This window comes from Telopea speciosissima, chromosome 1, assembly GCF_018873765.1.
Source record: "Telopea speciosissima isolate NSW1024214 ecotype Mountain lineage chromosome 1, Tspe_v1, whole genome shotgun sequence".
Classification (NCBI taxonomy): Eukaryota; Viridiplantae; Streptophyta; class Magnoliopsida; order Proteales; family Proteaceae; genus Telopea; species Telopea speciosissima.
This window is the reverse complement of record NC_057916.1, coordinates 75278765-75299978: the sequence shown is the minus strand read 5'-3', so window position 1 is coordinate 75299978 and position 21214 is coordinate 75278765. Positions and strand designations below refer to the sequence as shown.

The following is a 21214-nucleotide window of genomic DNA, read 5'->3' as shown; positions in this document are numbered from 1 at the left end:
GAGTTGAATAAGCCCTAAAACACTCCAAGGGAACCCAAGATTTAATTAGATAAATGAAATTTAATGATAACTTACAAAGAAAGACCCAAAACTGTTGGGAGAAGTTAGATGCACTTGGCTGCAGAGCTATACTGTCAATATTAAATAGAAGAGTTAAAGACTCACAAAGAAGCCAGCCAAGAACCCACTAAGATGCAAATTGGTGACAAGACCTTTTTGACTCTTATATCAACTTTTCTTGTGGGAGGGACAAAAGACTTTGAAGACTTTGACTCAAGAGTAAAGAATATTGAGAACCTAAAACTATAGTTTGGAATATGAAGTCTATTACTGGGATAGCTTAGCTTATTAACAGGGTGAATTAAAAGGATAAATTTACCGGAAAAAAATTAATAGAATTAAAAGGATGGAAGAAAACAATAAAACCAGCAGTTAGTGGCTTTGATGATTTCCATTTCCTAGTGGAGTGACACAGTAGAAAACTGGGGGTTAGATGTAGTTCTAACACCGACGAACCTTGAATCCCCAAGTAGAGAAAAAAACAGAATTTTTTTCGATTCAAGAATTAAACTGATTAGATATGAAAATTCGAAGCCCTAACATAGGGAAGCTTGCATGAAGAAGAAAACAAATTTCAAATTTCAAAACTTTGGCAAGCAGTCTCGCCTTACACAAAAACAGCCAAAAAATCTTCAATTTGATATATAATTCACCCTATATCACTTAATACCTCCGACCAGTACGAATAGACTTCGATTTGTTGGTCCAACCGGTTCAAGAACTCATCTGATATCTCTTCTTCTACATCATGGAGGGTGTCAAAACATGAACATATATATGATCGATCTTGACTTGACCACACTTTTGATTCGTGAAACACTACAACACTATTGATTCCTGGGTGGGTCTCTTTCAACCTCAACTTCTTAAGAAAGTTCATATATATAAGGAAGCTTGATATAATTGATAGCAGTGAGTGAGAGCATTGAAATTATAAGTCAATTAAAGATAATCAAAATTGATCCATGAATGGCGTCCTTCATTGAATTTGTAATGGAAATAGTTGTTGTATGGGCTGTTTTCACCACTGTGATCCCTGCAACAATAGCATTAACATCATCATCATCAGAAGCCATAGCTTTACTCAACTGGAAAGGCGGTAGCGATCACTTTCCTGGTTCTTGGAATGCAACTGATACAATAAGCCCATGTAAGTGGAATGGGATAACTTGCAATGCTGCTGGAAGAGTAACAGTGATAGACCTATCCTCACAAAGCTTAAATGCTGAGCTCAACAAATTGAATTTCTCCTCTTTTCAATATCTAGTCCGTCTTGATCTCAGTGCGAGTACATTGTTTGGAACCATCCCAGACGCCATTGGTAAGCTTTCCAAACTCGCCCATCTTAATCTATCTTCAAACACTGAGCACGTCAATAGTCTCCAAGGGGAAATCCCTCCTACTGTAGGTAAGTTGAGCAACCTCATCAGTCTCTCCTTACTTGGCAATAAAATCAGCGGCTTAATACCCACACAAATGGGGAATTTGAGAAATCTAACTCGGTTGGACCTAGGTCTAAACTTGCTTTCAGGTTCAATACCCACACAGATGGGGAATTTGAGAAATCTAACTCGGTTGGACCTCAGTTACAATAACTTTAATGGTTCAATACCTAAGGCAATGGGGAATCTTAAGAATCTCAACACATTGGATCTGAGTAACAATAAGTTTACTGGTTCAATACCTGCAACAATGGGGAATCTTAGGAATCTCAGCACATTGGACCTGAGATCAAATATGTTTACTGGTTCAATACCTGCAACAATGGGGAATCTTAAGATTCTCTTCACATTGGACCTGAGTAACAATATGTTTACTGGTTCAATCCCTATGGAAATTGCAGATATGGAACAACTGGTGCGACTTGATCTCAGCTACAACAAGGTAAATGGTTCAATACCTGCACAGTTGGGGAAACTCAATTTTATTAAACACATGGATTTCAGCTACAATGATCTACATGGTCTTGTTCCAGACAAAATAGCTTGTAAATTTTTATATGGAGCATTGAATGAAGAAGGTTTGTGTAATGATCATTCGGGTACCAAATGTAAATGCAGAGAGAATACCAAAAAATGGAGGTTTGTCATTATTCTATCTCTTTGTAGCATCATACTTCTTGTACTTGTTATTGTTGTTGTCTGATTCATCCTCTCCAGGCAAGCCAAGTCCCTAAATTTCACCATTGATACAAGAACACCAAAAAATGGAGATTTGTTTTCCATATGGAACTTTGACGGGAGGATTGCATATAGTGACATCATGGCAGCAACAGAAGATTTTGCTATCAAATATTGCATTGGTACTGGAGGTTGTGGGAGTGTTTACAGGGCAATGCTACCTACAGGGAAAGTAGTAGCTGTGAAAAAGTTTCATCGCCTAGAAGTTGAAGAGAAAATCCATGAGAAGAGCTTCACTAATGAGATACACGTATTAACAACAATCCGGCATCGGAACATTGTGAAACTCTATGGGTTTTGTTCTCATCGAAGGGGCACTTTTTTAGTTTATGAATACATAGATAGGAGAAGCTTAGCCTATGTACTTGGAATTGAAGCAGAGGCCGTGGAATTAGATTGGAGAAAACGTTTAAATGTCATCAAAGGGGTCGCTCAAGCTTTGTCTTACTTGCATCATGACTGTACGCTACCAATTATTCATCGGGACATATCAAGCAATAATGTATTGTTCGATGCAGACCTTGAGCCTCATGTCTCCGACTTTGGGACTGCTAAATTTCTAAATCTTGATTCGTCCAACCGCACTGTACCTGTGGGAACATATGGATATATTGCTCCAGGTAAGTAACAATATACTCATCTTTTTTCCATAGCTTATAACTCTAAGATTGTTGATACTGATTTTGAACCATTCAATCATGTTTTGTACTATTTAAAAAGGAAATTCATGCTTCGTTTGGTTGCAAGGAAAATGCAAATATTTACCTAAGAACCAAAATATATTTTACATGAAAAGTTATTCTTAGTGTTATTAGTTGTAAGAGAAATGCAAATATTGGATTAGAAAGTGATATATTTTGTACAGGAAATGCAAATATTATCCTTCACTTGGCTTCCTTTCCCTTTCCCACTTCCCCTGCAACCAACATGGAGCTTCAAGAATTCACCCTGCAAAAGACTCGAGAGTTGAGATCCATATACATTTAAGGTGCGCCTAATAGGCCATCCAGAACTAATGTGAAGGTTGGCCCAAGGCCCACCCAATTGAACCTATAATTAATTGGTTCAATATTCGCTGCCCAACTTTAATCCAATAGAATTATGGGCCAAGAAGTCTTTCTTGGCAGCGACTCTGGGCTGCAATGAATCAGATCGTTCAGGATTTTTTTTATTTTTTTTGGTAAATTCGGTTAGGCTTAAGTGCCCACAACGCTTTGCCCAAAACATAAACTTTATAATACATATCGTTTGGTACTTTTTCCTGATCTTCATTAATTTTCACTTAAGTTAATTATGTATTATTACCGGGTTGAGGGCTGGGCCGGCTTGAAAAAATATTGCTTTATATGCTATACATACTTATTTGAATGTTCATAAGATTGTATGACGAAGCTGATTTTGTTTTTTTTTCCTCCCTTTTCAGAGCTCGCCTATACTATGGTTGTGACTGAAAAATGTGATGTTTATAGCTTTGGGGTACTGGCACTAGAAACAATTATGGGAAGGCATCCTGGTGAACTCATCTCTTCATTATCATTGCCAAATGCAAAAGACATAATTCTAGAGGATCTGTTAGACCCACGTCTCCCACCACCAACACAATTGGTAGCACAAGATTTGATTTTTTCATTGACGCTAGCAATTTCATGCTTGCGCACCAATCCAAAATCTCGTCCAACTATGCAATACATATCTCAAAAACTAGGAAGTCCTATGAACCCTCATCAAAATCCTTCTGCATAGTTTCATTGTGATCATTAGGGAACCTCGAAATAAAATCAGATTCATAAAGTTTCATGGACATGGATCTATATTGCTAAGGTGTTTTCTTGTATTAATTAATGCATTTTTTGTTTTTGCTTTTCTTAAATTTGGTTTTCTTAACTTGAACCTTTATTAGCACTTTGTTGCCTAAATTACAAAATAAAAAAAAATAATAATAATCATCCATGGAACTTGATCTTTAGAATGTATAATAGTATACTGAGGATGGGCAAATAGTAAAGTCTTGTACAAATAGTTATTTGGGAAAAGGATGGGCACACCGTTGGTATACCGTAAGCTAGCGACCATTGTGGTTATCTTTCTCTCCTCCCCTTTGAAATGACTCATGTCCCTCTTGTATGTTATCCCATCCTATGCCCCCATTGGTGCTAGCTGCTAGTTTATTACACATGCATGGGCGGCGTGCCTATCCCTCTCACTAGTTATTTTATCCCTTCTCAAAAACCGTGATCATTCTCTACCAAGAATGCTTATATTACTAAATCAAGTGATGATGATTTTTATCTTTTGTGAATGAAAAATGCGTTAAAGATAAAAGGAGCAGTATACAAGACTACCCGAGAAGGGGTCAACCGGGGAAAAAATCCCATCAAGGAAAACGAGAAGCAGATTACAATAATCGAATCTGTATACCCCATGAAGAAACAATATGACGACTATTCATCTCATTGTTGGGGCAAGAAGAGTGAAGGTGGTTGACTTTTGATTTAATTTCAAAATTGAAATGATGAGATTGCTATTTTTTTTTATTAGTTTTATATTCTATATCGTTTGTTACTTTTTCCTGATTTTCATTAATTTTCTACTTGCTTTCACTAAGTTATGTATTAAGGGTCAATTTGTGGCCTGCCACCCACCAGGTGAACCTGTTCAAGGGCTGGGCGGGTCGGTTTGAAAAATATTGCTTTATATGGTACACATACTTATGAATTCATTTTGATCTCTACCCCCTCCCAAATACTACCTCGTTGCATATATTTCATATTTCTCAAATTGGTAATAATTGAATCAAAATGTTCATATGATTCTATGAAGAAACTGAATTTGTTCTTTTTTCGTTTGGGTCAGTCTGTTTGTAACAAGGTTACAAACAGACTTTGTAACCAGGCTGTACATGCCCTTTTAATACAACTGGTGTAACATTTTATTTAAGGACAATTGATGTAATTTCACACAAAAAGTTTAAAGTCACTATATTATCTATGTTTTTATTGAGTTAGAAGGATAAAATGGGAATTTCACAATCAATCCTTAACAGTGAAAATAGCATTCTTGATCGAACAAAAGTGCCCCAAGGAGGTTTTAGAAACAACGACGCTCCATCCCTATTCCGGCCAAAATCCAAGGCGCATTTGTTAAGATCCCTTTCCCTGGACTTATTTTTCTAACCTAACCTCCCCTTCCTTCCCTATTTCAAAGTAGGAAAGCCTTTCTAATCTTCACATTCTTTGAAGATTCAAAAAACCCCATTGCTCATACTCTGTATCTATCTCAGAAACCCCTATTTTTTTTGGGGTCAAACGAAAGCTCGAGAGTGGTGGAAAAAGGAAGATGTTGATGTACGCTCAAACACGAATGGGTTCTCTGGTTAACAATTACTGGCTTATCCTCAAATGGGGATAAGTCAACAAATGGGTTCTCATATACAAGTATGGAAGAAATCATCAGTTGGGTGCTCCATAAAGGATGCTTCCTGCAAGTCATGAATGGTTCTCTGGTTTCTTGTCATATATAAGTATGAGTCACCAGTAATGGCCAGAATAGGCCCCTTTGTACTGGTTTCTTGTCATATATATATGGAAGAATTGTAAACCAGAGAACCGACCGCCGTATGACTGAAACTTTGTGTTTTCTACGATTTGCTGAATAACTTTAAAACCTCAAATTTAGGTATTATTCTTTCTTCAGCATACGATGGGTTTGATTGATTTCTGAAATAATTTAGAAAGTGAAGTAAAAAATGTGAGCAATGGTTGGTTTTCCTTACAACTAGTACAGATGTGGCATTCCGGCCATTACCGGCGACTCCAGCAAGTTCCGTCCTTCCTTTTCATGTGTGTGACAACAAAATTACCTTAATACCCATGCAATAGACAATTTAACCTTTTTTTTGCTATACACTCAAAAGTAAAATGACAATTTAATCCCTATATGTGGCAAGTGCAATGGCGTCTAGTGATGGACATACAAGACTGGTTATATCATAAGTTGTAACCACCTCGGTTACAAACAGCTTTACCGTTTTCTTTTTCCCTCTTTTCAGAGTTTGTTTATACAATAGCTGTGATTGAAAAATGTGATGTTTATAGTTTTGGGGTATTGCCATTAGATATAATTATGGGAATGCATCCTAGTGATTTCATCTCTTCATTATCATTGCCAAATGCAAAAGACATAATATTCGAGAATTTAATAGACCCACATCTCCCACCACCTGTGATCATTAGGGAACCTCGAAATAAAATCAGATTCATATAGTTTCATAGACATGAATCTTATATTGCTGAGGTATTTTCTTGTATTAATTACCAATCCTTAGAAATGGCTTATGGATCGATCATTTTGGGTCGGCTAGAATTGGGATATGCCTTATGATCCCAATTTTTGAAACCGCAGATGATCCGCCAAGCCCTAATTCTTAGTTTCAATGTTGTGCTAACAAACCATCATCTGAGTGTTTGAGATTGTAATTGAAGCTTTCTTAAGACAAATCCAAATAAAGTGTTCAAACTTTTAAGAATTAGAGGCTTATCTAGATCCGAATTAGCTGAACCCGATATCGATTCTCTCTAATCTGACTTAGGCTATTACTGAATGGAAAACCCTAAATGCTTGAAATATGCCGATTCCAAGGCCAATTTGATCTGATCCAAGCTGATTCTGATCTAACTTAGATCAAAATCAACCGAGAACGATCCAGATTCCGATTCTGGATTTTTAAACTCTTGAGAGTGTCAAACTTTCATGGATTAAACGAATCCACAGAAAGTTTTTCTATAAGCTTTTATACAAAATCAATATATGCACCTACAAATTTACCGAACCAAACACGCCCTTTAAACTTTCATGGATCATCATTGAAAGAAGCTTCAAGTGGATCACAACTTGGACATGGCCATTGGCCATTTCTAAGCTGTGGCACCGCCAGAGCATGATTCAATGTGGAACCTACTTGCAGTCAATATAAATGCGCTTTATTACTCTTTAACAGTGAAACCCAATCCGAGGCCTTGTTTACTCTTCTTGTCTCAACTTGCCTTCTTGGAAGGGATGAGAGACCCTCCATGACCTTGACTCAATAATTCCGAGTCTCAAGACCCAAAAACTAGACTTTAGGGATCATGGATTGAAAAATCGAATCAAAATCGAGGCCTAATCGGGCCATCCGATCTGGATTGGATTGATTCTTCCGATTCCACCTGCACTCATAACTGAGAAAGATCATTTGTGCGATTTCTCCTTTGTTTGGCTATCTCTGCTTCTAAAACTTGGGGATTGTTTTCATTTTTGGCCGATCTACGCACCTACCGTGTCAGAAGCAAACAAAACAAAATCTTCGATTTGAAAGAAATATGGAGCCATTTTCGGATTTAGGAGTTTTATCATGCAAATCGACATAAACTTGATGAATCACAATAATATGTAATTTAACAGGTTTTTCCCATTTTATTTCAATATATGGGATTTTTTTCTTTAATATTTCTTGATAGGTTGTGGACCGGTTAGGAGAATCAGCCCAACCTATCAAGAAATATTAAACAACCCAATATGAAAAGGTATCTACATTTTATAGGTTTTTTATATAGCTTTGATTTCCGTGTAATTGGTGAAAGAAAAACATGTGGTTTTTTATATAGCTTTGATTTCCGAGTGATTGCTGAAAGAAAAACATGTGGTCTTGACTGGACCAATATAAAAAGGTTGCTAAATTTTATAGGATTTTTATATAGGTTTGATTTCCTAGTGAATGGTGAAAGAAAAACATGTGGTCTTGACTTGACCACAATTTTGATTGATTCCTAGGTGGGTCCTTTTCAGTTTTCAACCTCTACTTCTTGAGAAAATCTACATTTGTAATCTTTCATTTCTGAACATGGTTAAATGATAAAACAGTAGTCATGAAGCTGATCCTATTCAGTATGCGTAAGATTTAAAAAACTCCAAGGCAAGTTTTGTTGGGGAAAAATGGTGAATCGGTTTCTCACTTGGGTGTAAGTCACGGGAAGAAATATGACAACACTTCCAACACTATGTATGTAAACAGTAAATATGAATAGTAATTCTGTAAATGGTAACTGTACGAGTCCCACTAAAATACAAAGTAATAGAAAATAAAATTACACCCCAGAATTTTTACGTGAAAAATCCTTCTGTCACTAAAGAGAAAAATCACAGGATCTCGTCCAATCAAAACTTTCACTATCAATCAATGAGATTACAACTTCTCTAATCACCACTAGAGGATTACAACATCAACAAAGACCTTGGATAAACACAAAAATTCACCTAAAGAGGTGGAACTATAAGAATACAACATGTACTCATCATAGAGGCTATTCTCTCTGTAGCTCTTATGCATTCCTCACAGAGATTACATCTCTGTGGCTATTACAAACCCCTCACAGAGGTTACTGGTTACCTCTCAGAAGGTTTCTCTCAACTCCTCCACCCCATTCCTCTCCCTCTCGTATTTATTTATAAGCCATATGAGAGGAGAGGTACCGTATTGCTGTGTAGGAGACAAGGTAGGCGGGACAGTGCCACCCCCTTCCCTTTTTTCTTCCTCTCCTTTTGTGTTCATTTTCTCCTCTCTCTTTCCACTTTTCTTCTTCTTGTCTTTTTCTTCACTATTTTGCTTCTCCACGTAACTCTTTCTTTCTGTTTTGACTTTTGATTTCTCACCATCTTTGAACGGTGGAGTAGGTGTGAAGAAGAGAGAGAGAGATTATTTCTCAGGAGAAACCCAACAAACTTGCTATATAGTAGCAGTGAATGAGAGAGCATTGAAATAAGCCAAAGATCGACAGAATCCGAATTGTTCCATCCATGGCGTCCTTCATTACATTTGTATTGGAAATAGTTGTTGTATGGGTTTTTTTCACCACTGTGATCCCTACAACAATAGCAATAGCATCTGAATCATCATCATCATCACCAGAAGCCATAGCTCTACTCAACTGGAAAGGCGGTAACCACAACTTTTCTGGTTCTTGGAATGCAGATGATACAAGCCCATGTAAGTGGAATGGGATAACTTGCAACGCTGCTGGAAGAGTAACAGTGATAGACTTATCCTCACAAAGCTTATATGCTGATCTCAACAAATTGAATTTCTCTTCTTTTCAATATCTAGTCCATCTCAATCTCAGTGGTAGTGCAGTGTTTGGAACCATCCCAAACGCCATCGGTACGCTTTCCAAACTCGCCCATCTTGATCTATCTTCAAACGGTTATGATTTCAATTATCTCCAAGGGGAAATCCCTCCGACTATAGGTAAGTTGAGCAGCCTCATCAGTCTCTCCCTCTATGGCAATAAAATCAGTGGCTCGATACCCACACAAATGGGGAATTTGAGAAATCTAATTAGGTTGGACCTAGGAGATAACAGGCTGCTTTCAGGTTCAATACCCACACAGATGGGGAATTTGAGAAATCTAAATGAGTTGGTGCTAGGAGGCAACCATCTTTCAGGTTCAATACCCACATGGATGGGGAATTTGAGAAATCTAACTCGGTTGGATCTAGGAGGTAACTCGCTTTCTGGCTCAATACCAACACAGATGGGGAATTTGAGAAATCTAATTCAGTTGGATCTAAGAGCTAACTCGCTTTCAGGTTCAATACCCACACAGATAGGGAATTTGAGAAATCTAAATGTCTTGGTGCTACAAGCCAACCATCTTTCAGGTTCAATACCCACATCGATGGGGAATTTGAGAAATCTAACTCGGTTGGACCTAGGAATTAACTTGCTTTCAGGTTCAATACCTACGGTAATGGGGAATCTTAAGAATCTCAACAAATTGGACCTCAGTTACAATAAATTTACTGGTTCAATACTGCCAACAATCGGGAATCTTAAGAATCTCAACTCATTGGACCTCGGTTACAATAGGTTTACTGGTTCAATACCTGCAACAATGGGAATCTTAAGAATCTCATCTATTTGGACCTCAGTTACAATAAGTTTACTGGTTCAATTCTTGAAACAATGGGGAATATTAAGAATCTCGACACATTGGACCTAAGTGACAATATGTTTACTGGTTCAATACCTACAACAATGGGGAATCTTAAGAATCTCCAAGTATTGTACCTGAGTAACAATATGTTTACTGGTTCAATACCGACAACAATGGGGAATCTTAAGAATCTCAAAGTATTGCACCTGAGTCACAATATGCTTACTGGTTCAATCCCTATGGAAATTGGAGATATGGAACTATTGGAGGAACTTTATCTCAACCACAAGAAGTTAAATGGTTCAATACCTGCACAGTTGGGGAAACTCAGTTTTATTAAAGAAGTGGATTTCGGCTACAATGATCTAGAGGGTGTTGTTCCATACACAATAGCTTGTACATTTTCACCTGAAGCATGGAATAACAAAGGTCTGTGCAATGATCATTCGGGCACCATATGTAAATGCATAGAGAAAGGGCCGCACCCAGTGGACAAGGCTCTCATTGCCATTCTTCTATCTCTTTGTAGCATCATACTTCTTGTAATTGTTATTGTTGTCGTCTGGTTCATCCACTCCAGGAAAGCAGAGTCCCTAAAGTCCACCATTGATACAAGAACATCAAAAAATGGAGATTTATTTTCCATATGGAACTTTAACGGGACAATTGCATTTAATGACATCTTGGAAGCAACAGAAGATTTTGACATCAAATATTGCATTGGCACTGGAGGTTGTGAGAGTGTTTACATGGCAAAGCTACCTACAGGGAAAGTAGTAGCTGTGAAAAAGTTTCATCGTCGAGAAGTTGAAGAGAAAGTTTATGAGAAGAGCTTCACTAATGAGATACACGTATTAACAACAATTCGGCATCGGAACATTGTGAAACTTTACGGGTTTTGTTCCCATCCAAGGGGCACCTTTTTAGTTTATGAATACATAGATAGGGGAAGCTTAGCTTATGTACTTGGAATTGAAGCAGAGGCCGTGGAATTGGATTGGAGGAAACGGTTAAATGTCATCAAAGGGGTCGCTCGAGCTTTGTCTTACTTGCATCATGATTGTATGCCACCAATAATTCATCGGGACATATCAAGCAAAAACGTATTGTTGGATGCAGATCTCGAGCCTCATGTCTCCGACTTTGGAACTGCTAAATTTCTAAATCTTGATTCGTCCAACCGCACTATACCTGTAGGCACATATGGATATATTGCTCCAGGTAAGTAACAATATACTCATCTTTTTCCATAGCTTATAACTCTAAGATTGTTGATACTGATTTTGAACCATTCAATCATTTTTACTCTTGAATAATGAAATTCAGGCTTCATCTGGTTGCAAGAGAAATGCAAATATTTATCTAAGATGGGTAAAATATTTTACATGAATAGTTATTCTTAGTGTTTGTTTGCTAGAGAAATGAAAATATTGCCTTAGAAGGTGATATATATATATATATATATATATATATATATATATATATATATATATATATATATATTTAATTTACAGGAACTACAAATATTTTCCTTCACTTGCCTTCCCTACCCTTTCCCAGTTCCCTTGCAACCAAATGGAGCTTCAAGAATTCACCCTACAAAAGATCGCTTTATATGGTATACATACTTATTTGAATATTCATAAGATTGTATGAGGATTGACGAAGCTGAATTTGTTGTCTTTTTCCCTTTTCAGAGCTCGCCTATACCATGGTTGTGTCTGAAAAATGCGATGTCTATAGCTTTGGGGTGCTGACACTAGAAACAATTATGGGAAGGCATCCTGGTGAGCTCATATCTTCATTACAATTGCCAAATGCAAAAGACATAATACTAGAGGATGTGTTAGACCCGCGTCTCCCATCACCAACACAATTGGTAGCACAAGATTTGATTTTTTCATTGATGCTTGCAATTTCATGCTTGTGCACCAATCCAAAATCTCGTCCAACTATGCAATACATATCTCAGGAACTAGGAAGTCCTATGAACCCTCATCAAAATCCTTCTGCATGATGTCATTGTGGTCATTAGGGAACCTCAATATAAAATCAGATTAGACACGGATCGATATTGCTAAGGTGTATTCTTATAGTAATTAATGTGTTAGTTTTTTTCTTCTTAAATTTGGGTATTCCTAACTTGAACCTTTATAAGCACTTTGTTTCCTTTGTCACAAAATAATAATAATAATAATAATCCATAGAACTTGCTTGATCTTTAGAATATATTATGTCCTACCTTGACATAGCCATTTATGCTGTAGTAATTAGCATTTTGAGATTCTACCCTAACCCTAGAAATGGCTTATGGATACTGGATCGGTTGGAATCCGAATAGGCATTCTAATGTCTTCTTGAAACCGTGGATGAACCTCCAAGCCCTAATTCCTAGTTAAAATGTTTTGTCAATAAGCCATCGTCTTAGAGTCTTGAGATTCTAATAGAAGCTTTCTTAAGACAAAGCCAGCTAGAATGTTCAGGGTTTTTAGAATTGGAGGTTAAATCAGACTGGAGTTGATTGTGGTTGATCTTGATTTTCCGTGACGTAAAACCCTAAGTGCCTGAAATATGCTGATTTCAAGGCCAATCTTATCCAATTAGGCTGATTCCAATTTAAGTTAGATAGATATTATCATTCTGATTCTAGTGTTTTTAAACTCTCAGAGTGTTAGTTCATGGATCATGTGGATCCCATGCACCACTTGGACAGACCATGATTTTATGCGGTTAGACCATTAGGCTGTTGGGCCCAAGTGTTTTGAAGCCCAGTACGCCTCTTAACTGTATCGGTAGAAAATGGGCAATTACTATCACTACCTTATACTTGGTCGGAAAATTATCACCTCCAGTTTGCTGACCGGCCCAGTTCCCAAGTTCCTCTAATAGGGGGATGGTGGACCCCACCTAAGCAGAGTGTTTGGGCATGGGTAGAGAGGTCATTTCAGCCCCCCTTTGTTAGAAGAACTGAGGAACTAGGCCGGGCAGCCAACTGGAGGTGATAAAGATCCATACTTGGCCTAAATTTACTGATACTCTCCCATTCTTAATTTCTTATTTGAATCTCGTATAAAATACGACTTTCATCTCTCCTTCTTTGGTATTTCAAAAACTCAAAATTGCCCCTGGTATCCTCCCCTCTCCTCCTGTATTCCACTTCCGGCAGCCAACTGTCTGACCTTTCTCCTCTCTACATGTTTTAGAACAGAATGAATCAAGAAGAAAAAAAAATCCATACTTGTTTGTACTCTGAAGGGAACCAAGCGACAATAAGATCTCATGAAGACGAAGGAAATTAACAACTATTAAAATTGGGTTGTGAAACTTTGGTGTTAGAACAAACACCAAGCAAAACAAGAATAGAAACACACATACAAAAAAAAAAAGAGCAATATGACAGATTTAACGTGGTTCACACACCAATATGATGTGTTACGTCTACGGACGAAGCTGAAGATATTTTACTATTTAATTGAAGAAAATTACAAAGTGGAGATCTTGTTATTGGTGAAGCCTGATCTCTATCCAGAAAGTGCAGTGGGAAATCTTTGGTGGGCTGTTTCGGCCTCGAATCATGATTGGAGGCCTAAAAAGTGCATTTGTCACCGTCCGCCAGAGATGTGAGTCCTGTAGAGCTCATCGAGACCTTCGAAATGATATATATTTCGACATATGTTCAATTCTGGTCTAACCCAGACCGGGTGGTCTTTTTTTTTTTTGTGTCTAGAGGAATTTTTTTATTTTTCTAGGTTAGGGCTTCCTATATAGTGTTCTTATCTTGTTGAAAGAGATATGTCAGATTTGAGGGTTTGTAATATTCTTGAGAGAAGTAGTGAAATCAAGTTCTATCGCCGGCCATAGATGTAGCCTACCTTCTTGGGGGTGGACCACGTAAAATCTCTGTGTTGTGTGTTTGTGCGTTTGATTCTTCTCTTCTATGTTCGTTTTCTTCTGCAAATTCCATTTATGGGCGTTGTTTTTTTAACAGATCTCTCAAAAACACCCAAAACAGCTCTGCTTCTCTCTACTCAAAACCCTAACACGAAAACCCCAAATTTAACATCTTTACATCAAAACGTGTAAAGAATATAAATACTACTCCATCGAGTAGATCCATCGGGTTGGATAGAAGCCCTCCACTACCATCGCAGTTCAAAACGAACGGGTACATGAATTCGACACACACATAACATTAGGGTCCAGTGTTTTGAACCACTTTCCTTGTATGAATTCCAAGAATACACTTGCCCAAAAGCTCTAGCTTTTATCCAAGAATCGATCTGAGATAGAAACAGTTAATAGATTATCTGCTTCAATTTGACATTGGTAAAATGGTCACCTTGGGCCTTCTTGTTGAATTATCAAAACCATTCCCCGTTGTGTCATCTTCATCCTTCATGGAGTATATACTACTTTTATTAATAAAGTTGCTATCAACGTTTGAATTAATCGGTTTTAATGAAACAAATAATGATGATTAAGAATGTGATTAATTCCATAGCCCCTGTGACACGAATAAGACTTATAACCCACAAGAATTGAGTGTACGTCTAAATCTGACGTAAGTAATGTAAAAGGACAAGAGGCCTTGTTTATTCTTGTTTCAACTTGCTGCCTTGGAAGGGGATGAGCGAGTGAGAGACCCTGATGACCTGGACTTTGAACAAAAGAATAGTAATGTAAAGGGAAAAGAGGCCTTGTTTACTCTTGTCTCAACTTGCCTTCTTGGAAGGGATGAGAGACCCTGATGACCTTGACTCAATAGTGCTTGCCTTCTCTTGGAAGGGATGAAAGACCCTAATGACCTTGACTCAATAGTAACGAGTCTCAAGACCCAAAAAATAGACATTCGAGATGAAGGATTAAAAAATCGAATTGAACTCAAGGCCTAGATCGGGGGACTTGGCTCTTGTGCAGTCGTGGCGGGAGCTGCACAGATGCAGCACGGAAATCACTCCAAATGCAGGGGGGAGGTGGTCATTTCACATGTGGGGCCCAGGTGAGACCCACCTGTGAAATGATTACCTTATCCCTGTACGTTTTTGCTATCGTTTAGCAGTGTTGCACCTGTGCGCACAGCTCCCGCCATGACTGCACAAGATCTTTTTCTTAGATCGGGCCATCCGATTTGGATTGGACTGATTCTCCCGAATCCACCTGCACTTATAACCGAGAAATATCATTTGTGCAATTTCTCCTTTGTTTTTATAAACTTGGGGGGTTGTTTTCATTTTTGGGCGATCTTGGCACCTATCGTTTCAAAAAAAAAATCTTCAGTTTGAAATATCTATGGAGCCATTTTCGGATTTAGGAGAAAGACATGCAAATCGACGTAAACTTGGATGAATCACAAGAATATGTAACTTAACGCTTCTTCCCCTTTTATTTCAATAAATGGGATTTTTTTTTCTTTAATATTTCTTGATATATAGGTTGTGGACCGGTTAGGAGAATTGGTTGATTCCTCCAACTCGAATCAGAATTAGATAAAAATCGACGGGAGCCAATTCTGATCCGATTTTGTTCTTTAAAACTTTGACCACAATGGCTCAAAAGTATACAAACACAACATGGTTTGAGGTATCGGTATTGTATCGCCTAATACGATACCAATTTTACATGTTATCGATCCTGATATCGTGCCGATACCGTATCAATGATATAGTATGGACAAGAGGTAAATGGTTAAAAGACCCATTTTTAAATGAGAATCAGAGGTAAATTTGTCTGTTACAATCGATCCATATCGTCACTAATCCAATACTTCGTTTTCGGGTTGACCAATAACCGTTACGATACCTTGCAAGTTGCAATAAACCCATGAACCAAAAATGAAGGAAAATCAAACAACCCAATATGAACTCTTATCATATAAGCTGAATATGAAAAAGAAGCTACATTTTAAAACTTGCCTTGACCTGACCACAATTTTGATTTATGAAGCACAAGTCTTTGATTCCTAGCTCGGTGGGTCCTTTTCAACCTCTACTTGTTAAGAAAATTTACATTTGTAGCCTTTCATTTCTGAACATTGTTAAATGATAAAACAGTACTTACGATTTTATTTTTTATTTTTTTTTTATTTTTTTTTTTTATTTTTTTTTTTTTTAAGGGAAAAGTAATATATAAAACTTAAAGAGAGCAAAACATATTTACATCATAGAGAAAGGGTGGGATAACATTCCTATTGGTTATAGAGAAGGTTGCTAAAGAGTGTAGTCTACTGGTCCATATATTATTTTTATATTTAAACTATACATTTGTAAAGTTTGAGATTTGTTCAGCTAGATCAAAGAAACTAGGGACGATTTGCCAAGGAATGTTTATATGTTGCTTGGAAACCAAAAGTTTATGTAGGTTTTTGTTAGTAATTCAAATTTCTTTTAATTGGATTTCATCAGTCACAGCGTGTTTCCACCCCTGCAATATTTCAAGTAGCTCAGCCTTCAGTTCGTCGGTTGAAGTAGCAAATCCTGCAGATGCTAAAACACTCTGGTCGTCTAGCAAAAAGCTATAAGCCCATCCTATTAGACCTACATTTGGTTCAGAAAGACCTGCACAACATAAGATAGGTAAGTTCAATTCATGGTTAGTGTTTGTAGAAGCACCAAGGTCAGTGTGTGTATGCACAATATTATCAATCATTTGGTTGTGCACCAGTGTTGGTCTTAAATTCAGATCTTTAATCCATTTGGTAACAAGTTTGATTGCAGGGGTAGGGTCTGCTGGCACTAGCTTGTGAATTACTTTGTTTCTTACAGTCCAAATAAAATAACAAGTAATAATGAAAACCAAAGAAAACCAAATAGCTGTTGGTTTGTCCATAGTCTTGGATTGGAAGAGGGAAGCACAAAGGTGTGCAAGATTAGAGCTTTTTAAGTGCTTAGTTCTGAGTCTGCAGGCCTAGATACGCTTAGTCCATTCACAAGATAGAAAGAGATGCCAGTGGGATTCATCATGAGCATCATAGAAAACACATGTAGGCTTGATCGATGTCCACTTTGAGAGAGTAACCTTGATAGGTAAACCTACATTCAAGACACGCCAAAAAAACATTTAAAATTTTGGATGGATATTTAGTTTCCAGAAAAAGCGCCACCACTTGGATACAAGGGGCCTAGTTTGAATAAGTGGATTTAAAAGGTTTGCTGCCAGTCTGGTGGAAAAGCTTCCATCTTTAGCAAGAGAGCATCTTCAGCAGTCCATAGAATCAGATAGACTCAATTTAGAAATTTCATGATTCAAACAGTTAGGCAGAATATGTGATAGGATATCATAATTCCAATTTTGGTTGATGGTGAGATCACTTACCAGGCAATAAGATTGGTTGTGAAAATTTGGAGGTATACAGTGCCCTGGTATAATTGGTACCCATGGGTCATACCAACAACTGGTATTCATTCCATTCCCAATTCTTCTCCACACGATTTTTTTGAGGTCTAGTAGTACAGAGGCAATGCTATTCCAAGTCCATGTTCCTTTCTTTTTTTGCCACACATGGCTTAAAGATGGATGTGTGGGAGAAGTATTTTGCCTTGATTATTTTAGCCCAAAGGGAAGTATTTTCATTTATCAGTCTCCAACCTAATTTGGTGATGAGGGCTTTATTATGGATGTGGGATTTGTGAAGTCCCAACCCTCCCATGGTTTTGGGAGTGCAGATTTTATCCCACCCAATTAGATGGGTTTTGTGTTTGTTCGGTGGGTTGTTGTTCCAGAAATTTAGATTTATTGAGTCTAGGGAGGAGCAAATTTTTTGTGGAAACATGAATCGAAGCAAGTCATTAGCTAGGTACGAAGGTATGGATGCTAAGATGGATTGTATTAAAACACGCATCCCAGCAAAGGAAAGGCAATTTGCCTTCCACAGGTTTAATTTGGATTTGATGTGTTGGACAAGGGGTTCTAACTCCTTCACCTTGGATTTGTGGTAGAAGAGCTTAGTTCCCAGGTACAAGGAATCAGGCTTCATCTCCTTCATACCAAGCAGGTTGCAAGTTCTTCTTTTATCTTCAATACTAGTATTTTACTGAAGAAAAGTTCACTTTTAGAGAAATTTATTTCCTGTCCAATAAGGTCCTAGAAGAGTTCAAGGGTAGTCTTAATAGAAAGGATATCTTCTTCAGAATTCCTACAGAAAATGAAAGTTTCATCAGCAAAAAAGAGATGTGTAATTTCAGGAGCATTTCAGGCAATTCTGACCCTTTAAAGGTTCCCGTCTCCCTGATTGCCTCAAACAGCCGTGAGAGGATTTCCATAGTGAGGAGGAAAAGGTAAGGACTAAGAGGACATCCTTGTCTTAGGCCTCTAGAAGGTTTAAAGTAGCCAAAAGGACTGCCATTTATTTAAAGGAGAAAGAAGTCGTGCTGATGAGAGATTTGATCAGGTATGTCCATTTATCTGGGAAACCAAGAAACTTGAGGATATTTGTTATCATGACCCATTTCACTCGGTCATAGGCCTTGGACATGTCTAATTTCAGAGCCACAAAGCTAGAGCGGCTAGCTCAAGAGAACAGTACTTATGAAGTTGATCCCATTCAGTTTGGAAAAGATTTAATTGATTTCAATAAGCCCATAAAATAAAGGGTAAATTACACAGTGACCCCTTGAGTTTTGCCCTAAATACAGTGCGACCCCCTATGTTTCTAAAATATACAGTTGGACCCCCTAAGTTTAGGGTACTTGTTACACTCAGTTCCACTCCGTTAGAGCATTCCCGTTAGTTGTTGAAGTGTTGGCCATTGATGCCTTAAAATGACAAATATACTCCTAATGGAGTGTGAGCTTACCATTTTGCCCATAGGGCAGCCCAAACTTCACCCCCCTTCCCCTACTACTCGAATCATTCACCGGTTTAGGGTCTAGTGATCTACTGAGGCCATCTTCAACTCCATTTCCTGCTACTCGAACCATTCACGGGATAAGGAAGATGGGGTTTAGGGTTTTTGCTATGGCGATCTGGTGAGGCCATCTTCAACTCCATCCCTTGCTTGCTACTTAACCATTTGTGGGATAAGGAAAAAGCGGTTTAAGGTTCTTTCTATGGCGATCTGCTAGGTTTCAAAGTTGCAAGTTTTTCAATCAAATCAAATGAGATTTTGGGGTTCGAATCTGCAATATTTTGAAATGCGATAGGCCTCAAAAATGCATGTGCTTCTTCCTCAAAATGGTTTTCTTGTTTATGAGTTGTTTGCGATTTTGAAGGCTACTGAAACGATTTTTTATTCAACGTTATTAAATTTCTTGTTGATTTGGTATATTGAATTTGGAAACAAAATTCAATTGTAATGAGATTCTGCAGTTGGTGTTTGTGGGTGAAGACCTTTGGTAGTTAAATTCGGGTTTACATGGGACAGCTCTGATTTGTTCAATTTTGAAATGTGTATGGTATTCAGTTTACAAATTCTGAGCAGATTGCAGTTTTGTAATAATCAATCTGAGTCTTATGTTTGGCGATCAAAGGGTGATATCGATGGATCATCAAAGCAAAGGATGTCCCTTTACCTTTTCTTTTGGGTTGTTGCAGGAGTTGCATATTTGTGTAGCGAAGTTGCAGGAGTTGCGCACAGGTCCTATGCTTGCGGATATGATAGAATTAAAGATAGGGCTGTAAATGGATCGGATTCTGCTCGGATAGTGCTATATCCGCATCCGCATCCGCATCCGATTAGCTATCGGATGGATTCAGATAGTGCTAAACGGATACGGACACGGATACGGATCGGATATTTTATCCATTTACATGTAAATATAGCTTTTCGGATAGCTATGACCTATCCGTTTAGCTTTCGGACGGATTCGGGTAGTGCTACACGGATACGGAAACGGATTTCGGCTATTCATTTATACCCCTAATTAAAGAGGGTTCAAATGTGTTCTTTTAATAAGGGTTAGAATAGGATTATTTTAATTGAACGACAAAATTGCCATTAAATTTTATGCTTAACACCGTCCACTTAAAGGTGTCGGTTGTATATTTTAGAAACTCAAGGAATTGCATTGTATTTAGGGCAAGCCTTAGGGGGTCGCCATGTAATTTACCCTAAAATAAAACACTCCAAGACAACCCAAGATTCAAATAAGTGAAATTTATTGATAACTTACAAAGAAAAACCCAAAAACTGTTGGGAGAAGTTCTATGCACTTGGCCGCAGAAATATACAGTCAAAATTCACTAATAAGAAGCAAATTTGTGAGATGACTTTGTGGACTCTTATATCAACTTCCCTTGTGGGAGAGGCAAAAGACTTTGAAGATTTTGACTCAAGAGTAAGGAATATTAATGAGACCCAAAACGTATAGTTTGGAATATGAATTAGGTCGATCCAGGGCTTGTCCTGGTGGTTCGCTACTCCCTTGGGAGAATTGCGCTTGATCGGTGGTTCAAGTCTCTTTAACGACACCTAGTCCACATTTAATTGTTTTCCAAGAAATGGAGTCTTTGGGTATCATATTTGACCCCTTGTGGGTCCCCTCATTGCCTCCTTATGGGGTCCTGTTGAGATTGATGGCCGGTGGGCCCTTGAATTGCACCAAAAACAAAAAAGAAAAAGGAATATGAATTAGTACTCTATTACGGATGAGAATTTACCAAAAAAAAAAAATAAGGATGGAAGAAAGCAATAAAAACAGTAACAAGTGGCTTTGATTAGACTTGTGATTCCTAGGTGGGTCCCTTTCAACCTCAACAACTTATACTTCTACAGAAAGTTCATATAAGGAGGAAGCTTGAAATCATTGATAGCAGTGAGTGAGAGAGCATTGAAATTATCATCAAATTTGTTCCATGCCGCATGGCGTCCTTCATTGCATTTGTATTGGAAATTATTGGAAATAGTTGTTGTATGGGCTTTTTTCATCACTGTGATCCCTGCAACAATAGCATTAGCATCTGAATCATCATCATCATCATCACCAGAAGCCATAGCTTTACTCAACTGGAAAAGCGGTAGCGATTACTTTCCTGGTTCTTGGAAAGCAAATGATACAATAAGCCCATGTAAG

General features: G+C 37.8%; 2 protein-coding genes across 2 annotated transcripts; both read left to right on the top strand.

Moving 5' to 3' along the window:
* The first annotated feature begins 1029 nt into the window (after positions 1-1029).
* LOC122654601 (probable leucine-rich repeat receptor-like protein kinase At1g35710) lies at positions 1030-4082 on the top strand. The gene is made up of 3 exons (XM_043848768.1): positions 1030-2141; positions 2220-2860; positions 3664-4082. The coding sequence occupies exons 1-3, from the start codon at positions 1030-1032 to the stop codon at positions 3981-3983; spliced, it is 2073 nt and encodes a 690-aa protein (XP_043704703.1). The 3' UTR covers positions 3984-4082.
* Positions 4083-9071: 4989 nt separating this feature from the next.
* LOC122654592 (probable leucine-rich repeat receptor-like protein kinase At1g35710) lies at positions 9072-12252 on the top strand. The gene is made up of 3 exons (XM_043848756.1): positions 9072-10019; positions 10142-11429; positions 11906-12252. The coding sequence occupies exons 1-3, from the start codon at positions 9072-9074 to the stop codon at positions 12223-12225; spliced, it is 2556 nt and encodes an 851-aa protein (XP_043704691.1). The 3' UTR covers positions 12226-12252.
* Positions 12253-21214: the final 8962 nt, after the last annotated feature.

What these genes read in the sequence shown, in the direction of transcription:
- LOC122654601 (XM_043848768.1), top strand. Translation starts at nt 1,030, where the DNA reads ATGGCGTCCTTCATTGAATTTGTAATGGAAATAGTTGTTGTATGGGCT. An exon ending in GAGAATACCAAAAAATGGAG is followed by an intron (nt 2,142 to 2,219) that starts GTTTGTCATTAT and finishes CATCCTCTCCAG; the next exon opens with GCAAGCCAAGTCCCTAAATT. An exon ending in ATATGGATATATTGCTCCAG is followed by an intron (nt 2,861 to 3,663) that starts GTAAGTAACAAT and finishes CTCCCTTTTCAG; the next exon opens with AGCTCGCCTATACTATGGTT.
- LOC122654592 (XM_043848756.1), top strand. Translation starts at nt 9,072, where the DNA reads ATGGCGTCCTTCATTACATTTGTATTGGAAATAGTTGTTGTATGGGTT. An exon ending in TTTCAGGTTCAATACCTACG is followed by an intron (nt 10,020 to 10,141) that starts GTAATGGGGAAT and finishes CGGTTACAATAG; the next exon opens with GTTTACTGGTTCAATACCTG. An exon ending in ATATGGATATATTGCTCCAG is followed by an intron (nt 11,430 to 11,905) that starts GTAAGTAACAAT and finishes TTCCCTTTTCAG; the next exon opens with AGCTCGCCTATACCATGGTT.